Source organism: Ursus americanus, chromosome 17 (genome assembly GCF_024610735.1).
Source record: "Ursus americanus isolate L20-20 chromosome 17, mUrsAme1.1.p, whole genome shotgun sequence".
Classification (NCBI taxonomy): Eukaryota; Metazoa; Chordata; class Mammalia; order Carnivora; family Ursidae; genus Ursus; species Ursus americanus.
The window spans coordinates 54,073,977-54,093,399 of record NC_142143.1 but is presented as its reverse complement, the minus strand read 5'-3'; the positions used below and the strand labels follow the sequence as shown (position 1 = coordinate 54,093,399).

Here is a 19,423-nt window from a genome sequence, read left to right as displayed (position 1 = left end):
TGTACTAAAATGATGGTCTAGAAGCAACCAGAGAAATTAAGTTGGGATAAGGCAGTATTTTAATCATTTAACAATCATTTTCAAAAGGCTTATGTGAAAGCAATTTTTATGAAAATGACAACAGACCTGGGGAGCTTGGGTGACCACAATTCAGTAGGAGCCTCTAATACAACACGGTCCTTAAAGGTTAACATAATTATAAGCTTCATTAATGTCCAGAATTCTGGTGAACAGGCATGGTCCCACCATATTTTTTTAAATTTAAATTCAATTTAGTTAACTAATCCATCATACGTAAGCCAACTATTAGTTTCAGAAGTAGAATTTAGTGATTCGTCAGGTGAACACCCAGTGCTCATCACATCACGTACCCTCCTTAATACCCATCACCCAGTTACCCCATCCCCCCACCCACCTTCCCTCCAGCAACCCCCAGGTTTGTTCTTTATCATTAAGTCTTTTATGGCTTGCCTCCCTCTGTTTTTATCTTATTTTTCCTTCCCTTTGCCCCGTTCATCTGTTCTGTTTCTTAAATTCCACATATGAGTGAAATCATAAGGGCTTTGTCTTTCTCTGACTTATTTCACTTAGCAAATCTTGTTTGGGTACCGTATTTCCCAGTGTCATGCTGGATGAAGTGTATATGGGAGGACTTTTAAGAGTCTAGACCTGCACTGCTCAGGACAATAGCCACTGGCCATGTGTAGCTACTTAAATTAAATGAAATAAAATTAAAAACAGAATTCTTCAGTACACTAGCCACATTTCAAGTGTTCAATATCCACGTGTCTAGCAGCTACCACAGAGAACAGCACAGATACAGAACCTTTCCACCACCGCGGAAAGTGCCCCTGCATAGCACTGGCCTAGACCATGTATCACACAGGAAAGGGCAATTTGGGATTTGAGCCAGGAAAAAGCGAAAGCTTTAAGAAAACCTCGTATTTTAAGACTTATAGGTATTAATTTGCAGAAAATAGAACAAAGTTGTTCTCCCCAACACACAGAACTAAGACAACAGGTAAAGGTAACAGACGAGTATGGCTTGACAAAAAGTCCTAGTAATTAGAACTATTCACAGTGGAATGGTTTGTCACCAAGAAGCAAGCTTTTGTCCCTGCAAGTGCTCAAAGGGAGGCTGGATAACCTCTTCTTTCCAGAGATCTCTCCATAGGGAGAAATGTCTCTTCCCATTCTAAGTTACCAGAATTGCATGCAGACACTCAAAACCAACAACAAAAAAATTGGTTTTGACCAATTTTGACCAAACCATTTCTAATTCCTCTCATCCTTTAGTTGATACTTAAATGGGGATGATGGTGAGGAAGTGAAGGCAAAAAAGACAGAAGGAGGAGAATAAGAGAAAGAGGGATTTATACAATTGAGAACATTTCCTGATTCTGTAAACATCCATTCATCTCCAAAGAGTACTGCCTCTATTCCTAGGCCAGTGCCTTGTGCAGGATTACATGGCAATTAGTGATTAACTTCAAAAAGCATTTTATTTTTTACTTCTAAAAAAGAAATGTTCGTTTTGATTCTATTCCAGCATTTGTTTTGGAATAAAAACATTTAAAATTGCTCACGCACAGTATAACTGACAGTCCAAGAATGTACACCACGTTGATCCTGTGCTGTAGGGTACTGGCAGCAGGAGGAGGACCTTGGTATTTCGTTTTGCCTTCAACCTTGTTCTAGAGACTGCTCTATCTGCCAGCTTCACAGGGAGGAAGGGAGACCGTCAAGCAGGTGATTTGAGAAAGGAAGTGCTTATACTTATAATTGCCTTTTCTTTCATGTTTTGACTTTAGTACTTAAGCAACTTTCAGCCAAGGAGAGAAGTGGTGGTACTGGTTAGATAGCAGCCTGTTTCATTGTTTTGGTCTCTCTACCCAACCAGAGCCCCGAGCCTCTCATCTGAGGAAGATGGCAGAGATACTCAAATGAGGATGAGAAGGAGGAAAAGGAACTAGGCCAGGAGAGAGACATGTTGACTCTTGCCACCCCTATCATGAAAAGCAACTGGCTGTAACTTTATTGTTTTGGCAGCACGAGCCCTGCTCAGCACAGAAACGTCCCTGGCAGAAGTTGCACTCGAGACTTCAAAGGGGCAATCAAAATGGCTAGCATGACGTCGAGGGGAGAGATGAGAAAATGGTGCAGGTTCAGAACAAACACTGGTAATACGGAGATTTTGTGGCAAGCTGTGCTGGAAGGTCCAGTTCAAGGGACTGGGGGTCAATTTTATGGGCTCCGAGAACCACCCCTGAACAAAGTTGTCTGCTGGTTCACCATGTCACCTCTAAGAATGTTGTTACCTTGGAAAAAGCAAGTTTTAGTAATGAAAACGATTTTAAGTGTATACAGAGAGGCATGAACAGAAAGGTTAACTGAATAGTTTTTTCTACAATTAACTATATACAATATTAATTGGGTCTGAGCTATCCATTTAGTCATCCATTTAGTCATTCATCACGCACTGCCTCCAGGTGCCAGACACTGAGCTACATGCCAGGGTTACAATGGGGATGAAAACACACATGCTGTCAGCTTTTAGGAAGTTTCATTCTGGTGGGGGAAATGGGCATTAAAGAATCCCAAATATACAACTGACCAATGTCACCGCGTATATGATAATAATGTGGACACTGTAAGTAAGGGCGATAGGAAAATGTGTCAGGTGAATCTAAGTCTGGCTAGCAAACGCTGGGTAAGGGTGGGTACTGCAGGCAGAGAGAAAAGTCTGGAACAGGACCCGACAGAACAAGCTGGCACATTGCTACAAGTGAGAAATGAGTCTAGAGGAGGCCCAATGGGAAAAGAGGATTCAGATCAGTCAGAGCATTGTAGGTCTTGTGACGGATTCTGCTCTTGACCTAAGAGCAGTGGGAAATTCCTCAAGGGTTTAAAGAACCATGACAGGATCACAAATTTATGTTTCAAATCTAAATTGAGAATTTGAACACCTAGCAAATTTGTATTGTGGGGACTAGTTTATGATTAATTGTGAAGATAAACGTAGAGGGTAAAGAATACATCTTTGTGTAAACTCTTTTATGCGCAAATCACATATAAACACTTTAAAATCCAATAAAAGAACACAACTTATCATATTACGATGTAATGTGTTTATTTTCTAAGACTTGAGCTTTATGAGCTTATTTCCGTTAAACACAATAACGTCTGGTTTGTTTATACGGGTGAAGGCTGCAGCCCTCTGATGCAATGTCCTCTAAATACAAAGACACTAGTCCATTCATCCACATCAGCAGAGCATACATTTGGGGATGAATTTTCAGTTAAGGGGGTCCAATTCTATGGGCTCATCTACACCCACAAATGGGTAAAGATGGGGAGGGGCTGTATGTCCACTTAGTCAGAACAAAGCTCCCTGATTCCCCAGAAACTTAAATTCTAATTTGGATTGAAGCTTCTCCCCACTTCCCTAATTAATATGACATACTGGTAACCTCCTTTCAAATGCTGACTTACATAGGTTTGGTTTAAAACAAATAAACAACTATTTGAACTCTACCACATAGTTACAAAATTACTTAGCTACATCATCACTTGAAAACCTATGTAACACTTGCCTTCCCTACGTGAAGCTCTATCTCTGAGCTGTGAACTATTAAAATATCGATATGCTTTAAAAATCACTAAGTGCATTTGATGAATTATTTAAATAAACTCTGTGCCATACAACCAAGCAAGTCTCTTAAATCACTGTCTCCCAAGATGATTTTTTTTATTAGGCTGATTTTTTAGATGCTCAATGAAAAATGCTTGCTTATGGACGAAGTTCCCACCGAGTATGGTGCTGGGGTCAATACATAGATAACAGAATACTGCAGATCTGATTTCTAATCACTTGCTCAACTCCACCCTTTTCCTCATACATAAGCCAACGCTTATATGACACCAACCCTATGGTCAATTTCCTTTTGTGGGGAAAAAGAAAGATGTGGCCCTCATATAAACCAAGGCTCAGAGCTCGGGATAGTTCTAAGGATGGACGGATAGCAGGTATTTGGCAAGTCATAATTGTTAATTAAAAAAAGCACATTATTTATTTGTCTTCATGGCATTTGATCTTGAAAATGAACATGGTTTAATGACTACTTGAAAACGAGGATGGAAGACGATTCTGTGCTTCAATGAAATGTAGTCCTTTCATTCCCCTGCTTAACAAAATCATCATTTTGTCCCACAAACCTTTAACACACCTAAGTGCATGGCTACCAACTTACCGTCATGCCCCTTCCTTCTCTGGATCTCACGCACCCGCGCCCTCTGCTCACACTGAACCTGCAGCTGTCTTCTGCGCTGGCACAGCCCCAGGCATCTCCCCATCATCCAGGGCATCACCCCACTTGGAGCATGTCTTTATTGTCTATCTTCCCGTTACCCATTATTCAAAGCCCCTTGAGGGCAGAGGCCAAGTTCTATTTTTCCTTTTTCCCTAGCACTTAGCACATAGTAGGTGGTGTTGTTGGGTGCCCGGAATAGCTTACAATCCACCCTATAGGTGCACAAGCCCTTGGGCTAAAAATGTTGCTCAGTTATTAATTATAACTGAGTGTTCACCAATTCTTTGAACTATTTGAAGAGAGCAGAAGTTTTCCAGATAACCCGCTCCAAATACAAAGTTCTTTCTCCCTCCCCCATCTACTGCTGCCAGGACAAGCTTTCTAAATCCTGCCTTCCTCCTGTGACCCCACTGTTGCAGCTCACACTTCGCAGAGTCCTCACCTGTGCATTATACCCTTCGATTCTGTACCGGAACTACCCGAGATAGAGGGGCAGACATCTAACATTGTGTTTATAGATAAACAAAGAAGAGGTAATTAAGTCTACCTAAGGGCAGACAAGTCGCTAGTGAGAGATAAGACAACAATGTGTACGCCCTGTTTCCAGCTTGGGTCTCTCTCTCATCCACTCAGGTATTTAATGAGAACCTCCCATGTGCCAAATTCTGGCCTGGGCCGCTGAGGGGACTGATAGCTCAGTAAGACCTGAGTTCTACCCTGGAATAAGACATGTGACAGATGCCATTGGACAACTTGCAGGAGTTTCAAAACTGAAGGGAAAAAAGTCACCACTCTTCTCAGAATTCTACAATGTTGTTCAAGCCACGCAAGCTGCTAACATTCCCTGCTGCCCAGGACTGTTCTCTGTAGCATATAAATCACATTAGACCTCAGGCAAGGACATAACTCCCATACTTCCCTTCATCCCAGAGCATCCCCCGTACAGGAGGACACGTGATGTGATGGACCACATCCCACACTGCATCAGGCTCTGAAGCCAGTGCACAAGGGGAAACATCTATCACTAACACACCTTGAAGATCCCTTATAACACCAGCAAAGTGTTCTTATGCAAACATTCTCCTTCCCTCTCTCTCTCGGAGTCCTATAGGGCCAGTTTTGCCTTCAGTGGTGGAACAACATTGATTTTGTGCTTTGTTATTGTTGTTTTTTATTTTGAATTTTTAGTTTAGGACCCAATGAAGTACTTCACATGTGTGCTGCACACAGAAGTCTATGAAAAACCTGTATCTCTGAAGACCAAAGTCATCCCTGGTGGGTTGAGATACTCAAACTGAAAAAGGCAAATACAAAGGGGCTTTTATTTCCCCACACACTTCCATCTCAAACACACTGCAGGGCACGTGCTCCCTGGTGAGAGTGGTGAGCTGAATCCCTTCCCTACTTAAACTACTACTTTCTTTTACTTATTATTGTTGCTGTTGTAACAATTTATTATTATTATTTACCAAGCACGCAGAGTTGAACATAAGCTAAGTAAAACATAGGTGTGCTTTGTTTCCACTGTAAATTTTTAGCCACTAGCATAGACTAACTTAATAGGAGATCTGCCTGAATAATGCTAAGTGCATGTGGCTTCCATAAATATTCCTTAATTGTTACACCCAGCACCAATTATATGCCACACACTTGCATTAAGTGCTGGGGAAAACAGGAGCCAGTCACCAGCCCCCAAGTATAGCATGGGAGAAAAACAGAAACAAAATCATTTCATTACCGGGTAAGAGTTGGACATACAGGCAGGATGGGCCTGGACAGGGTAGGGGAGGCTTAAGGAGATGACCTTCTCCACCAGGATGCTGCACACAACCCTTCCCTCCCCCTGTCCCTGATTCAAGTGTCACTTTCCCAGCAAGCCCCTCCCCGCATCCCCATTTAAAACTGTAAACCCTCCTCTCTGCTTTTCCCTCCCTCGCACTCACCACCTTCTGACCACATCTCTTATTTGACTTTCTGTCTTTCTTCTTCCATGAGAAGGCAGCTCTGAGGGCAGGAACTTTGTCTGTTCACTGCTGAATCTCAACCTTAGACCAGTACCCAGCACATAGTAGGATTTGGTAAATAGAAAGAAGCCTTCTCGGACCACAGTAAAGGGCAACTGCCAGGGCTCTTCTGGTCCTCCTCGCTTTTCTTTGACAACATTTATCAAGAAATCGAAGTAATCTTTTAAAAAAAAATTTGTTACTTATTGTTCTTTTAACTCCTCACTAGAATGGAAATTTCTAAGAGTGAGTTGTCTGCTTTGTTCACTGCTGCGTCCCCAGCCCTCAAACCAGAGCCTGACACTGCTGAGTCCATGAATTCCGCTTGAGTGCGTGATTATCACCATCATGATCACAGCTCATGGTCACTGAGCACTCAGCATACGCCAGATGGTTTCATCTGCATTCTCTCTCCAAATCCTCACAACAACCCCATGAGGTGGGCACTGTTAGCATTCTCATTTTGTAGATGAGGAAACAAGACAGTAACTTGCCCAAGATCTCGAACCTAGCAAAGGGAAGAGCCAGCAAATAACTCCAAGCCATCCAACTTGAGCTTTGCTTTAATCACTGTTCTGCTGCGACACAATGCTCTCATCACTTCTGGGCTACTGCGGCCGTTCCCTCCCCACCAGGGTCATCTGCCCTCTCTACACCACCCTTGGCCACCGCTAGGACATCCTCCACACTAAAGCCAGAATGATATTTTCAAACAGCAAAACCGATCACCTCACTCTGCTTTAAATCTCTTCACTGGCTGTCCATTGGGAGAGCACACATTTTGGAGTTCCACTAGCAAAGTGATCAATATTTATAATAACCACTCTGCAAAAATGATGTTGCCGTTTCCAGAAAAATTAGAGACTATGAAGAACATGATGGATGTGGGAGAAACGCTCTACCTTTCAGATAAGGAATGAGAAAAGGCTTGTGTGATTATAATAAACTGGAGTCTATCAGTAGTTCCAGAAATATTTATGTAATATCTAATTAGAACCGGTAAGGTAGATGTGTTAAAATGGATATTCCTGGGCCCCACCCCATCCCATTAATTCAGAATCTCTAGGGATAGGGTCAGGAAATCTGCATGTTTTAACAAGTAATCTGGGTACTCCTTGGACATTCAGGGACCTAAATCTTTTCAATTCTAACATATAGGCAAGTACTTACATGTCGGGCAATATTATATAAACCATCAATGTCAAGGCTAAGACCTAACTAGCTTTCTTAAACGACCAATGAGAACTCTCTTGTTCAACAATAATGTTATACGACCTGTGGATTCAAACCTGTCCTAACTCAAGTCACAGTTTTCAAAAATGTCCAATGTTTGAGTGGCTCATGCCACCTCACAGAAGCTGGAACTACCACATCTGGTAAAATCAGCTTACTTATGCCGGGTCAACAGTTTTATTATATGTTCATTTCAAGCATTATTGCATTTCTTACCTTAACATATAGCATCCTGCCAAGGCTACAAGATAGAGGAAAAAAAACAACAAAACAGAACCCACAAACCACGTCCTGCCTCTAGCGTGTCAGTTGACTTCTGAGCTCATGTTGGGTGGGATTCAAAGGAAGACATATCTATTCAGGTCTTTTGCATTCTGACAGACCCCTGAAAAGGTTAGAGATGAACTTTGTTAATGGGGGAGTTCAATGCTCATCCAACCACCATTCCAAGACCCTGGTATTTTACCAGCCTTCCCTGACATCATCAGAAAGGGTCTGGACATTATCAGATGTTCATCTCTGGACACGAGGTGCCATTTGCTCCTGAGGATGAGAAAAGAGGAAGGTCTCACCAGTGGACTTCTCTGCTTCCAGCTGGGAAGGGTCCCCACTGCGCAGAGCAGCAACAGGACAGAACACCAACATCAGAGCTTTTGCTCAAGACTCCAACTGATTTTCCTTTCCTTTCACATATTTTCAAATGATTTAACTTGTGCAAATGACCCTAAAAATCTGTTTTTCTCCACAAAATGTTAAAAAACAACAACAAAAAACCTTGATCAAATAAAAGTCAAATAGTCCTGAGAGCTGCTTGGAAAGACCTGGTGTTTAACTGTGGTGCCACAGCAAGGTTCTAATCTAAGCCATGGTATGTAGTTTAAGAATTTCTTTTGAAATTTCAGAAATATAAGTACCAGTTTTTAGCTCTGATGTTCAAGTGCTTCTATATTCAAAAAAATGCTCCACCCTATATAACACAAGACAGAAATTAATGGTGCTTTAGAAACAATGACTGTGTATTGCAATATCCAAAGAGGCCTACAGGAGAAAACAACACATTTGCAGAAGAAAACAGACAGAGAAATACATTTTTCAACATATTTCATAGGTATGAAGACAATTTTTCACTACCCATATTGAATTAGCAGTCCCATCACATAAATACCCTTTGCAGATGCTACGTAATCTAGGTAATAAATTGGAGCTCCTATTACATAAAATGAACAAAATAACCCCTGGTCAGATGCAAAGCGACAGATTAAGGAGAAAGAAAAGTGTGATTATTCAAGGTCAGTAAAGATTATTTAGCACTCACTAAAGTGAAACAAATGAAAATAAGGAGAACGGTTCAAATTGTGAAGGTTTCCATCTTTCCAGACTGCATTTCAGTTTTCTAATTATAAATGAAAGCTTGGAAGTGTATAATCACTAGGTTATTTATTTCCAATAGAAGTTTCTAATTTCCTTACAAGTTCTTAGGATTTCAACTCTATACCAAGCCAAATGAGAAGATTGTTTTCTCCACCCTACCCAGATTCCAAAGCTCCACTGTGGACCCTCTCAGCCATGAAGCACGTGATGACCCTCAACTCAAGACTCTCTGTAACATGCTGACAGAACCTGCCAGTACACAGGGCAAGAACAGCAGGGGGGAGCAGCATTCCCTGGGATTTAGAAAGGCCCCGTTGGTCAGATGAGAATTAGCTAAAGCTGTTTAAGATACCAAAACTGGTACTCCACTTAGACTCTAAATTCTTAAGCAAATGTGAAAGACAAACAGGTATTAATGCTAGCATAAAAATGTTTTTTAAACTTAGTGTTTATTTGTCAAATACCAACTCCTTTTTCTTTCATTCCTTTCTGTTTCTGATCTTTGGAAAAACCACGTCAGTATCAAATGTCACTTAGTTCTTATTCAAACAGAGGAAAGCAGACACAGCGGCTGCCCTCGTGACTTAGGTGACCTGGGCCCTCAGTAAAAACCAACCTCTATAAATCACCAGATGTAAGCAATTGGGTAGTGATCACTTTAATTAATTGAACAGCTTTCCTGAAATTTACTGTATAATTTTAACCCTCACGACACCTTTCCCAGAAGCAACCAACAACGGTGGGCTTTTCTTAACTTGTTTAAGGAAGGAAAACATTTTAACCTCAACGGCTAGGATATATTTTTAAATTATTCAAGATTAAGGTGGCAAGCTACTTAAATTTTAGAAATCAAATACTGAACATTCTAAATGCTAGCTTTAAGTGCCAAAAGTCAAAATTATTCCAAAATATCTCCAAAGTGTGACTACAAACATGTTACTAAAAGAACAGAAAATTTAGCACAATTTTAATTTTATTTGAAAACTCATCTTTGCAAAACAACATGCAATGGTATTTATAACTTCAATCACATATTTGATTTTAACTGTATAAAGCTGATATTTTGATTTGATGTTTCTGAACCTTTTTTCTACTACAGGTGCCATACTTAAAAGAGAACACTCCAGTGCCTTATTACCAACTCCCGCTTCCTCTCACAAAACAACTCCGATCACCTCCACTAGGAACTATGTAATACCTCATCCACAGATACCATGTCAACCACTGAGTAATAACCTGAATTAGTCCTCGTCTGCAGGACATAATCAAACACATGTCCCTATGAGGTGAAGGCAGCTTCTCTGAATCTGGGATACCAGTTCAGCAATGAGGGCAACATGGAAAGTGTGTTGTTACAATGTTACTTAAAATCTAGGAAAGAAAAGAGGTTGGAAAGCAAGTCAACCAATTTAAAAAACACTTCTCCATTATCTACAGAAGGAAGTATTCATATTTTGCTTGTAAGACCTTTACTCCAGACCATATGGAACTGCTATCCACGGTCCCTGCAAACAGACATGCAAAATCCTGCTAACATTCACTTACAAGGACAGAAGTGTAATATTTGCTGAGACTGGTCCTAGATGTGGAATGGTCTCCAATTCATTGTTGTTCAGTTTCCTTCAAGTGCCAAAAAAAAAAAAGGCTGATTAGATCATCTGTAAGTCACAGAGGTGAAAACTTTATAAAGTTATTTAAAAATACCTCCCAAGTTAAAAGTTTTTAATAATTTATTGTAATCCAAATGTTCTTTACGGTTAAGTAGCATATTTTATTCAAACGTCAAATAGAAAGTAAGACTCACACTTCTCGAAGGTTGTGCAGGTGGCTCATGGAATTTGCCTTGATGAAAGACAATCTGTTGTGACTCAAGTCCCTACGAGAAAACAAAAGTCAAGTTGTGAGTAGTTTCCAAAAATCACTAACAGTGCTTAATGATGTACAAGACAGAATGGATTTATGAAATACCTCTATCGACACAAGTGACAATATCAGAAATAATTGGTTCATCCTATCCCCAAACTGGATGGCAACCAAATTGCCAAAATCAAAAATACAAATTCTGAGGACAAAATTAGTTTAGGAGCCTGGCAGGTTTAAGTGTTTTAAGCCCACAGAGTTTTAGGAGATGTTTTTTGGCACAGGGTGAACAGATCTTCTGTGAACTGTTTTGCTTCACCCTCCCCATCCCCTACCATCTCCTCACTCCCAGCCTGATATGATGAAGTCATGGCCTATGAAAAGTGGCTAATTAGGCAGGATGCTGAAACTCAACGCTCTAAAGAAACCTTTTTATTATTATCATAAAATTAAGCATCAGTGTTCTTATTACAGGCAAACAAAATAGAAATTGCTTTTCACACATATTTGTTTCTCTGGGTTTAGGCACCAAATTATTTAAGGTATCACCGTGTGTGTATGTGTTGAGACAGTCAAAAACAACAATTCTGCTTTCCTGAGTTCCCCAAATCTCAGTATCCATGATGTATAATTTAAACCACACAAACCACCATAAAGTAGGCTATGTTGGAACCTATGATCAGATTTCTTTGCAATCATTAAATAAATGTGCTTCTTAGAAACTTCACCTAACTTAGTAACAATTACCATAAGACATCTTCACTTAAAAAAAAAAAAAGGCAAAACAAAACTCCTACATATACAACATTCTAGACTAGGAAATCATTTCGGCATTTAAGACTCCACGATATTAAAGAAAGCCCAGTAAATATTCGCTTGCATTCCTTTATGTGCTGACACACTGAGTGTGTGCCTGCCATGTGGTGAATTGAAAGTGAAATGGCTGGAACAGCTACTGAACACCAGACTTACAAGCAGTACGGCTGAAAACGCTCCCTCCCAAAGAGGTGTACCAACCCTTACCAAATGAATTCTTTCAGCTTTTAACTAACCAGCATTTTAGATAACCAAACTGGATTGGCGCAAAGCATGAACCAAAAAAGAAAGGCAGAAAAATCACACCCAGAGAAATACAGTGTAACTTCGTGCACGTCTCGTCTACGAAGTTAATAATTAGAAATCAGGAATCCTTTGTCTTTGCATGTTCATTTTGAGAATAAACCGGATTTCTCTATTTCACCTAAAAAAAAATCTGCAAAGGTTTTATTTGAAACATGTTTGCTTAAAGACCTACCAGACAGTAACAGACATGAGTAGATTTGTTCTGGTAGAGTTATAACATGAAAAAAAATCTGGCACAGTCTTTAAACTATAAAAATCCTGCAATTACAACCACTGCTGTGCACGCTCACCACGCTGGAGCCAGGCACTTTCCCTCACAGCCCAGCTCACGTCCGTCTGGAGTTCATCAAGGAACCCGTGAGCCCAACAACTCATGTTAGGATTCAAACAAAACCTGTGTGCTTTTAGCACCACAGACAGTCACAGATTTCCCACAGGGTTTCAAAAACAACCAGTGAAAAGAGTCCTTCACCTGGGAGGTAGCCTGAATCAACAGAAAGTCTCATTTGGATCCACTTAACTAAAGAACATTGAACCAGCATAAAACTGCATCCCCCATTGTTCCAACGTTTAGAGGGAAAAAGGAGAACCAATCTGGCATTTACATTTAATACAGGTGGTTTTCTTTTTAATTAGAAAAAAATGAAAACCACACTTCATTTTAAGGATTATTTTGTAGGGCAATCCTATGAGAAAAGACAGTGTTTAACTCCCCCCGCCCCCAACCAGTAATGGGAAGAGATCTCCAACAAAAGACCTTTAAAATGAGAAACTGCCTTCCAAGGAGTGTGCACATGCAGGGGACTACTCGTTTCTCATCCAGAAGCGGGAGCTGGCAACCTTAAATATTTTAGTTATTGCAACACACTTCCATTCCTGAGTTTTGTGTACTATTAAAACCGCATTATATGTGGGAGAAAAAAAAAATCACCTCTTAAGTGACTTTTACTGCTAAATACTTAAAGCCATGAAACTTGTAATGTGTCTAAATTTAGATTTAATACAGTTTATGTTTCAGAAATGATTACTTTCCAGTTAAAGGATGTCACATTTTCCTAAATCTTCCCTATATTGTTTTTATGGCTAGACCACATTAAAAACAAATACAAGCTGTACAATGTCGATATTTTCTTAAACCCATGAGAACATTCAGTAAGAAAAGCAGATTCTTCTTTTTCAGAGCTCCATTCATGAACATCTTCCCCAGGTAACCTTTTTAAAAAACTTTGTGTAGTGAGGTTAATTAATGGGGAAAAAAAAGTGGTAAGGTGGGGAGGTGTTAACTATTTATTTACCTAGAACTCAGCTGGCCAAATGCTTGAAAATCAAACTCTACATGATAGGAAAAAAAGTCTTTCCTCCTGCACATTACCAAGTGGATACATATATACGAAAATAATTAATTTACGACACTTGATTCCAGCCATCATTTTGTTCCTTTTAGCATTTGGAAATCTGACTTCCAAGTCAAATTTTAAAATGCAAATCCAGCACAGCCTCTTAATCAATCCCACTGGGGCCTGCAGAGCTGCTAATTCAGCAGAAATCTGGAAAGCTGAAACACAAAAAGCCAGGCTGTAGCTGTTTTAAGACACTGATCCAAAGTGACTCATAAATCAGCCTGCTATGTTCAAGTTTTAGTCTGGAAAATATAGAAAAACAGCTGTGAAAACCATAAGGACCATGACCCCCACCCCAGCCCCAATTCTGGTACCGACCAGACGATTTATAACAGGCGAACACTAAAGAAGCCACAGCAGCAGAAAGTACCTTTCGGACTTTCCCCTCAACCCAGCTCATGCAAACATTTCTATGCGATAAGATAAATAATTCTGAAATTCCAGTGAGATTTTAATACATTAAGCTCTCACTGGCAATTGAGCAACTTTTCTCTCCTTCGGCTAAGTAACATATTCCAACAAGCAACTCCTCTCTGGGTTCAGAACTCTTTGTAAGCACAAACTCTAGATGTAAACTCAAGTCTGCCTTTAAAGGCAGTTGTAAGCAAAACTTCAGATAGTTCCTAAAGCCACTTTCATTAAAGTACAAGTCACTTTTTGAAAGAACTACAATATTATTATTTTACAGCTCAAACTATTCAATTTTTCACATGTGAGATTCTTAAGGCAATAAATTACAACAAAATAAGGTGAAAAAAGTACATACACACATATATTAGAGAAATTGACTTTTTTAAACTTGTAAATTCAACAAATGACACGAAAGATAAAGTTTTCCTGAATGGTGCTCTCATAAATTAGTCCTAAGGCAAATGTGTACTATCTTAATTACCCAAGAAAAAGTTAAGGTATGGGAAAGAATGATATGTATTTTTCTACTTATTTCTGAACTCCGAAACAGTCTACCTAAACACTTCTATAATTATGCAAAATTTAAGAAACAGCTATCTTATGCCTCTTGTTCCAAATACCAAGTAACAGAGAAGTTAAAGCCCAATTCCATGTGTTTTTCTGCTCCTTTCAAAGGTGGAGAGAGGACACCTCTAGAGCTTTAGGCACAAACAAAAGAAACATTTACGATAAAGAATTTAGACCACATGGTTTGGTGACAACTACAAAGTTGGTTAAAAGTCACACAAGTACAAGAATGACAGAGCTGTCCAATGAGTGATCACAGTGGGGCTTCTGACAACAGACCTAGTGCTTATTTATACAAGTGGAACTTATTTTCACATATATTTAAGGAATGTGGACTTGTATTGAGACAATTTACTGCTGGCGGAAATGTAATTAAAGATTGTGCTAACCAAATAAACTGTAATTTGTTTTTAGTGTGCCACCAAATTATCTGCAAAACAAAATCCTAATTAGGTCAGCTACTTTTAAGACAATGTTTAAACAGGTATCAAAACCCCTTTGGTTTAACTCAACTTCTAATCAAGACCAATAGTTATTTTTTTTAAAGACATCCAAATTCACACACAAAATATATATTATATGCTGGCTACTTGACAATGAGAAACTACTAATATAAGCTAAATTTGGTGACTCATTGAAGCATTTCTAAACACACCCCAGGAAGAGCTATTCATTTTCTTTTTCTCATCTCTCTATTATTCATACATGTTCACCTCCAGTCATTCAAATGTTCAGTTCCATATGTTGTCAATAGAGCCATTCACATTTCATGAATAAGGCAGCATGACCTCCACAAGAGCCAATTGAACAGAATTAGCCACAACTAATTGAAAGTCTTCCTGCTTCAGGTTAAAGCCCTTATCTCCTTCTCAATTATAAAACAAAAACAAAACCAAAAACTATTAAACAAGACATCCCATGACAAGAGATTAGAAAATCTAAAACTCTAATTCCACTTTTTTATTAAACTAAGGTTTATTAACACAAAGAATATGTTTTTGATGGCCAACCATCTCACAATTCACAAAGATTTTTTTTAATAATTTTTATTTTGTTATATTAGTCACCATACAGTACATCCCCAGTTTTTGATGCACTGTTCCATGATTCATTAACAAATAAAGATTTTGATCATCACAATGATTTAAAAACAATTTCTTAAACTATGGAACCAAACTTCATACTACTATTACTAGGATTTTAGGATAGTCTAGAATTGTTTTAAGAATGTAGAATTTCCATTGCAATTCTGCTAGGCCCAAATCGAAGGGTTAAGGTTGGACTGCACTTTAATTTCTTTTAGACAAGATAATAATTAATATTTTTTTAAAGAAACACAAGTTGTAATTGTTTACATTTTATACAAGTCCACCAATTTTAACAAAACTAGGGCTGGGAGAGAATAAAGAGATGACATTTGGAAAGAACCAGCCTTTCCAACTAAACTACATTTTCTTCCTTGTTCTTCTACGCAGTTGGCAATGAATTCAGGTTTTCAGACTTCACAGCTAGCATCCAAAAACTTGCATAACAGCGCCCAGTCCTCTCTCCTAAACTGTTTGCTGAGAAGCTACAGAAATCACACCCTTCGTTTTGAAAACTCTAGTTCCTTTCCTTCCATATCTACTGATCAGTTTCGTCAACTTCCTACTGGAACAAGGATGTGTTACAATTTGGTTGAGGCTTTATGGAATTTCCTACAGCGAAATTAAGCACAGGGGAGAGAACAACGAAACGATGTCTACTATAGCTTGGACAGTGACCGACTCTGTTGAGGAGGCTTCTCAAATGAAAGGAGCTCATTCAATTACTGGTTGGGAACAGGAAAGGGGGCCTGAACCAGTTAGAAACTGCAGTTGAGCCACAGGATCTTAACACCTTGGGAGAACTGCGAACTCTAGCAACCCGCAGACCGCCACCTCTCCTGTCCCGCCCTCGCAGGGGCGCGCATTTGAATCCACTTGGCAGGCTCTGGGCTCACGACGTTGACTCTACTCCTAGGAGTTGTCAGTGGCTCCCTTCCTTCGCCCACCTGCGGTCAGGTGGGGTAAGCCCAGGGCCCACCGCGCGGCCCGCTAGGCACTAGTGTAGGGCGACTGAGGCCTCGATGGCTCCTTTTCCATCTCCACCGAGCGCCGCTTGCGGCCTGTCAGGAGCAACTGCCCCAGAAAAGGCAACCGCGCGCCAATCGCCCCGGCCCCTCGCGAATCTCGAGCGGCTCCCCCTCCGCCCTCAAGGAGAATACTTACAGGCGAGCGACCCAGGGCGGGAGCGACTCAGGAAGGCGCACCAGCCGCTGGCGGCTGCAGTCCAGGAGGTCCCCGAGGCAGCGGCAGGGAGCGGGACACAGGCGCTCGGCGGCGACCCCGGAAGGCTGCCCCACTGCCCCCGGGCCTCCGCGACCGCTGCCCTCGGCCGGGCCCAGGCGTCCCAGCACCGCACCCAGCAGCAGTCCCAGTGCCACTGACGGCGCGCGAAGCCTTGGTGCGCCCATCGCGCTCTTGCGGCCTCTCGCTCTGCCCGGCGCTCCGCAGCCGGCGCGCGCTGGAGGTCCGGCCCAAACTTGCAGCCGAGAGTGGCCGTCCGCGCTCGGGGCCGCGTGCGCGCGCCCTTCTCTTGCGCTGCCCGGCAAACTCCTTTCTTTTACGCCCAGCAGCTAAGCCCTTTCATGCCCCGGAGCAGCGAGAGGGAAACCAGAGAGGACTGCCGGCTGCGGCTGCTCGGCAGCCCGAACAGCGTCGGCGCACCGAAGTCCCTCTCGCCCGCAAAGAAACTTTTTCGCCTCCTCCCCGCGGTGGTGCGCCAAGTCCCGGCGCTGCTGAGTCGGGAGGCGGGGCGTGCGGAGCCGCCGCGCGTCCATTGGCCGGCCGGGCCCTGTCGCCCCGAGTCCACGTGACAACAACAGGGCTCCAGACCCTGGCGGGAGCGCGGGAGAAAGTGGCGCTGAGATTGTAGGAAATTCGGAGTTATATTTTCCAGCCTCTGCGGCCAGCAGTCTCCACTACGTCCTGGGAAACATATCAAATGGAGTTGAAGAGAAAAAGGGAGTGTGCAAACAACAACAAATATTAGGCCAGCTTTCGGTGTTGGAGGTATTTTGGCGAACGTGAGGGGAGTAAGGTTAGCTGTTACCAGGAAAATTTTAAATGCCAAATTAAAAAAGGATTAGAAATTATCCTACCATCCGCAGATGAAACAGTGGTTTCAGTGAAAATACAGTTATATTGGCTTAAAAAATACAAACGATAAAATGTAGAAGTTGTTGGAAATGGTATATTGCGTTACAAACAGCCTTAGTGCGCTGGATAGGGCTGGGGGCAAATTATGGGAAATGACCTCCTAATAAGTTGTGATGGCAATCATAGAGTGTATGAGATAGCTAGAAATAATTTTAAAAAAATTAATAAAAATAAAAGTTATTTCAAGGCAAAATGAAAACTAGGACCTTGAAGGAAAAGATTGACATAGGCACCGTGGTCTACCTGGGCTTTGAATGATGACAAATTCTGACTGAGAATGCTACCAGTCTAGAAGTACTTGTCTACCGGCTTGGGGTGGGGGTGGGAAGTGGATTCAGGCCTATGGAGCTTCCCCAGTGAAGTCTGTGTTCTAACTTAACTCTTGCAGGTGATTGGGGCCACAGGATGTTGGAAACCCCAGAGTTCATCTGTGAACACCCTGCTACTCTAGGTGAGGATATATATCCAGAGAAAGTAACTAACCTGTGTGTGGTAAAAAGAGGAAATTTATTTTAAAATTAGGCTTCTGCAGTCCTTGTTTCTTATGCTGTCTGCCAAAGCATTCCTTAGGGGCTGTTTAAACTGTTCATTATTGAGGAGTGGAGATAGGTTGTAGAGTGGAGACTTTAACTCCAATTCCAGTGCTTTTTAAATTTCCACTGTAGCAAATCACCTGGAAGCACTCCCATTCTTGAGGGAGAGAAAAGACTCACTTTGAAGGTGAAGACCACTTTAGATATGATATCCCATCCACTTCCTTCCAGCTACCGTTAGTGTCAACTCCACTACTTTTTTTGATGCTGTACAATTAGGATACATTTATAATGATGGTACCTTGGTTTTGAATAATCATTCTGCCTGCTTGGAGTGGTCAAGAAACATCACAGTCATGCTATGGATTTTCCAGCTCAGTCTTCTCCATCTCTTTCATGTAAGGAAAGTCAGGCTTAGTGCATTGAAGTTTTTAAAAAGAGGTATGCCATTATACACATGCCATTATGTATAAGTATGGTGACTTGTTAATTGACATATCACCCATATGACAGGAATAGTCAGAAATGGGCTACCATTGTGAGGAAGTTTGGCTCAGTTTCTTTCCCCATTTTCCACTTTCCTTATTTCATTTTCTGTGAATTTTATTCACACCCATATGCTGATATTTACCATATCCATTTCCAGCCCACATCTTTCTCCTAAACTCTAGACTTATGTATTCACCTACTCATAGGTCATCTCAAACTGGGTATTCAAATGTAACACGTCTAGAGTTAAATTTCAGCACCCCTGAGCCTTACTCCTTTTCCTCTTGAGTTCGCTATCTCAAGGAATGATACCTCCCTCTATCCAGATGTCAACTACTCCAGAAACCTCATTCACCCTTAGTATTTCCTCATTGTCGCCACCACCTCTATATTCAATCAATTAGCAAGTCCTAATGAAGCTAGCAGCTAAATGTATATCTCCTCTCCATCTCCATAGATGCAATGCAAACTCAGACCACCATCAGCTCTTGCTTGGATTACTGCTACAGCCTCCTTCCTATCTGCCATTGCAGTCCTTTCTAAACAGTGCACTCAAACGTGATAAGCCAAGAGCTCAAATCTGAGCCTGTGACTCAAAAGCCTAATTCCTACTGTCCTCAGAGTAAAGTTTAAATTCTCTAGCATAACATAGTCTTTGTATTTGGCTTCTACTCACCTCTTTAATTCATTTTATTTAATCACGTTCCTTTTACTCTAGGAACTACTGGCAATTCTTTTCCCATGCTGCCCTCGTTCCCTTTGGCTCTCTTTCATACCCTGGGGCCTGTCTCTCTTCTGTCTGGTTGGTTTGCGCTTCAACTTAAGCATTGAAGAAGGCTTCCTTGAGCCCTGTTTTAACTACCTCTACACTTCCAGCACATCCAC

The 19,423-nt window shown here is 41.2% G+C and overlaps 1 protein-coding gene across 2 annotated transcripts in view; it reads right to left on the bottom strand.

Moving 5' to 3' along the window:
* The window catches only part of LRIG3 (leucine rich repeats and immunoglobulin like domains 3), a 47,509-nt gene extending 30,430 nt beyond the window's left edge, over window positions 1-17,079 (bottom strand). The window contains exons 1-3 of one of the 2 annotated variants that reach the window (XM_045789703.2): window positions 16,527-17,079; window positions 10,722-10,793; window positions 10,463-10,537 (exon numbers count right to left, since the gene is read on the bottom strand). In XM_045789703.2, the coding sequence (XP_045645659.2) occupies window positions 10,463-10,537; window positions 10,722-10,793; window positions 16,527-16,771 (392 nt within the window). In that variant the 5' untranslated portion in view covers window positions 16,772-17,079. Of the gene's footprint in view, window positions 1-10,462; window positions 10,538-10,721; window positions 10,794-13,194; window positions 13,559-16,526 lie in introns of those variants that run through there. The other variant, XM_087869012.1, reaches the window with a different exon arrangement.
* Window positions 17,080-19,423: the final 2,344 nt, after the last annotated feature.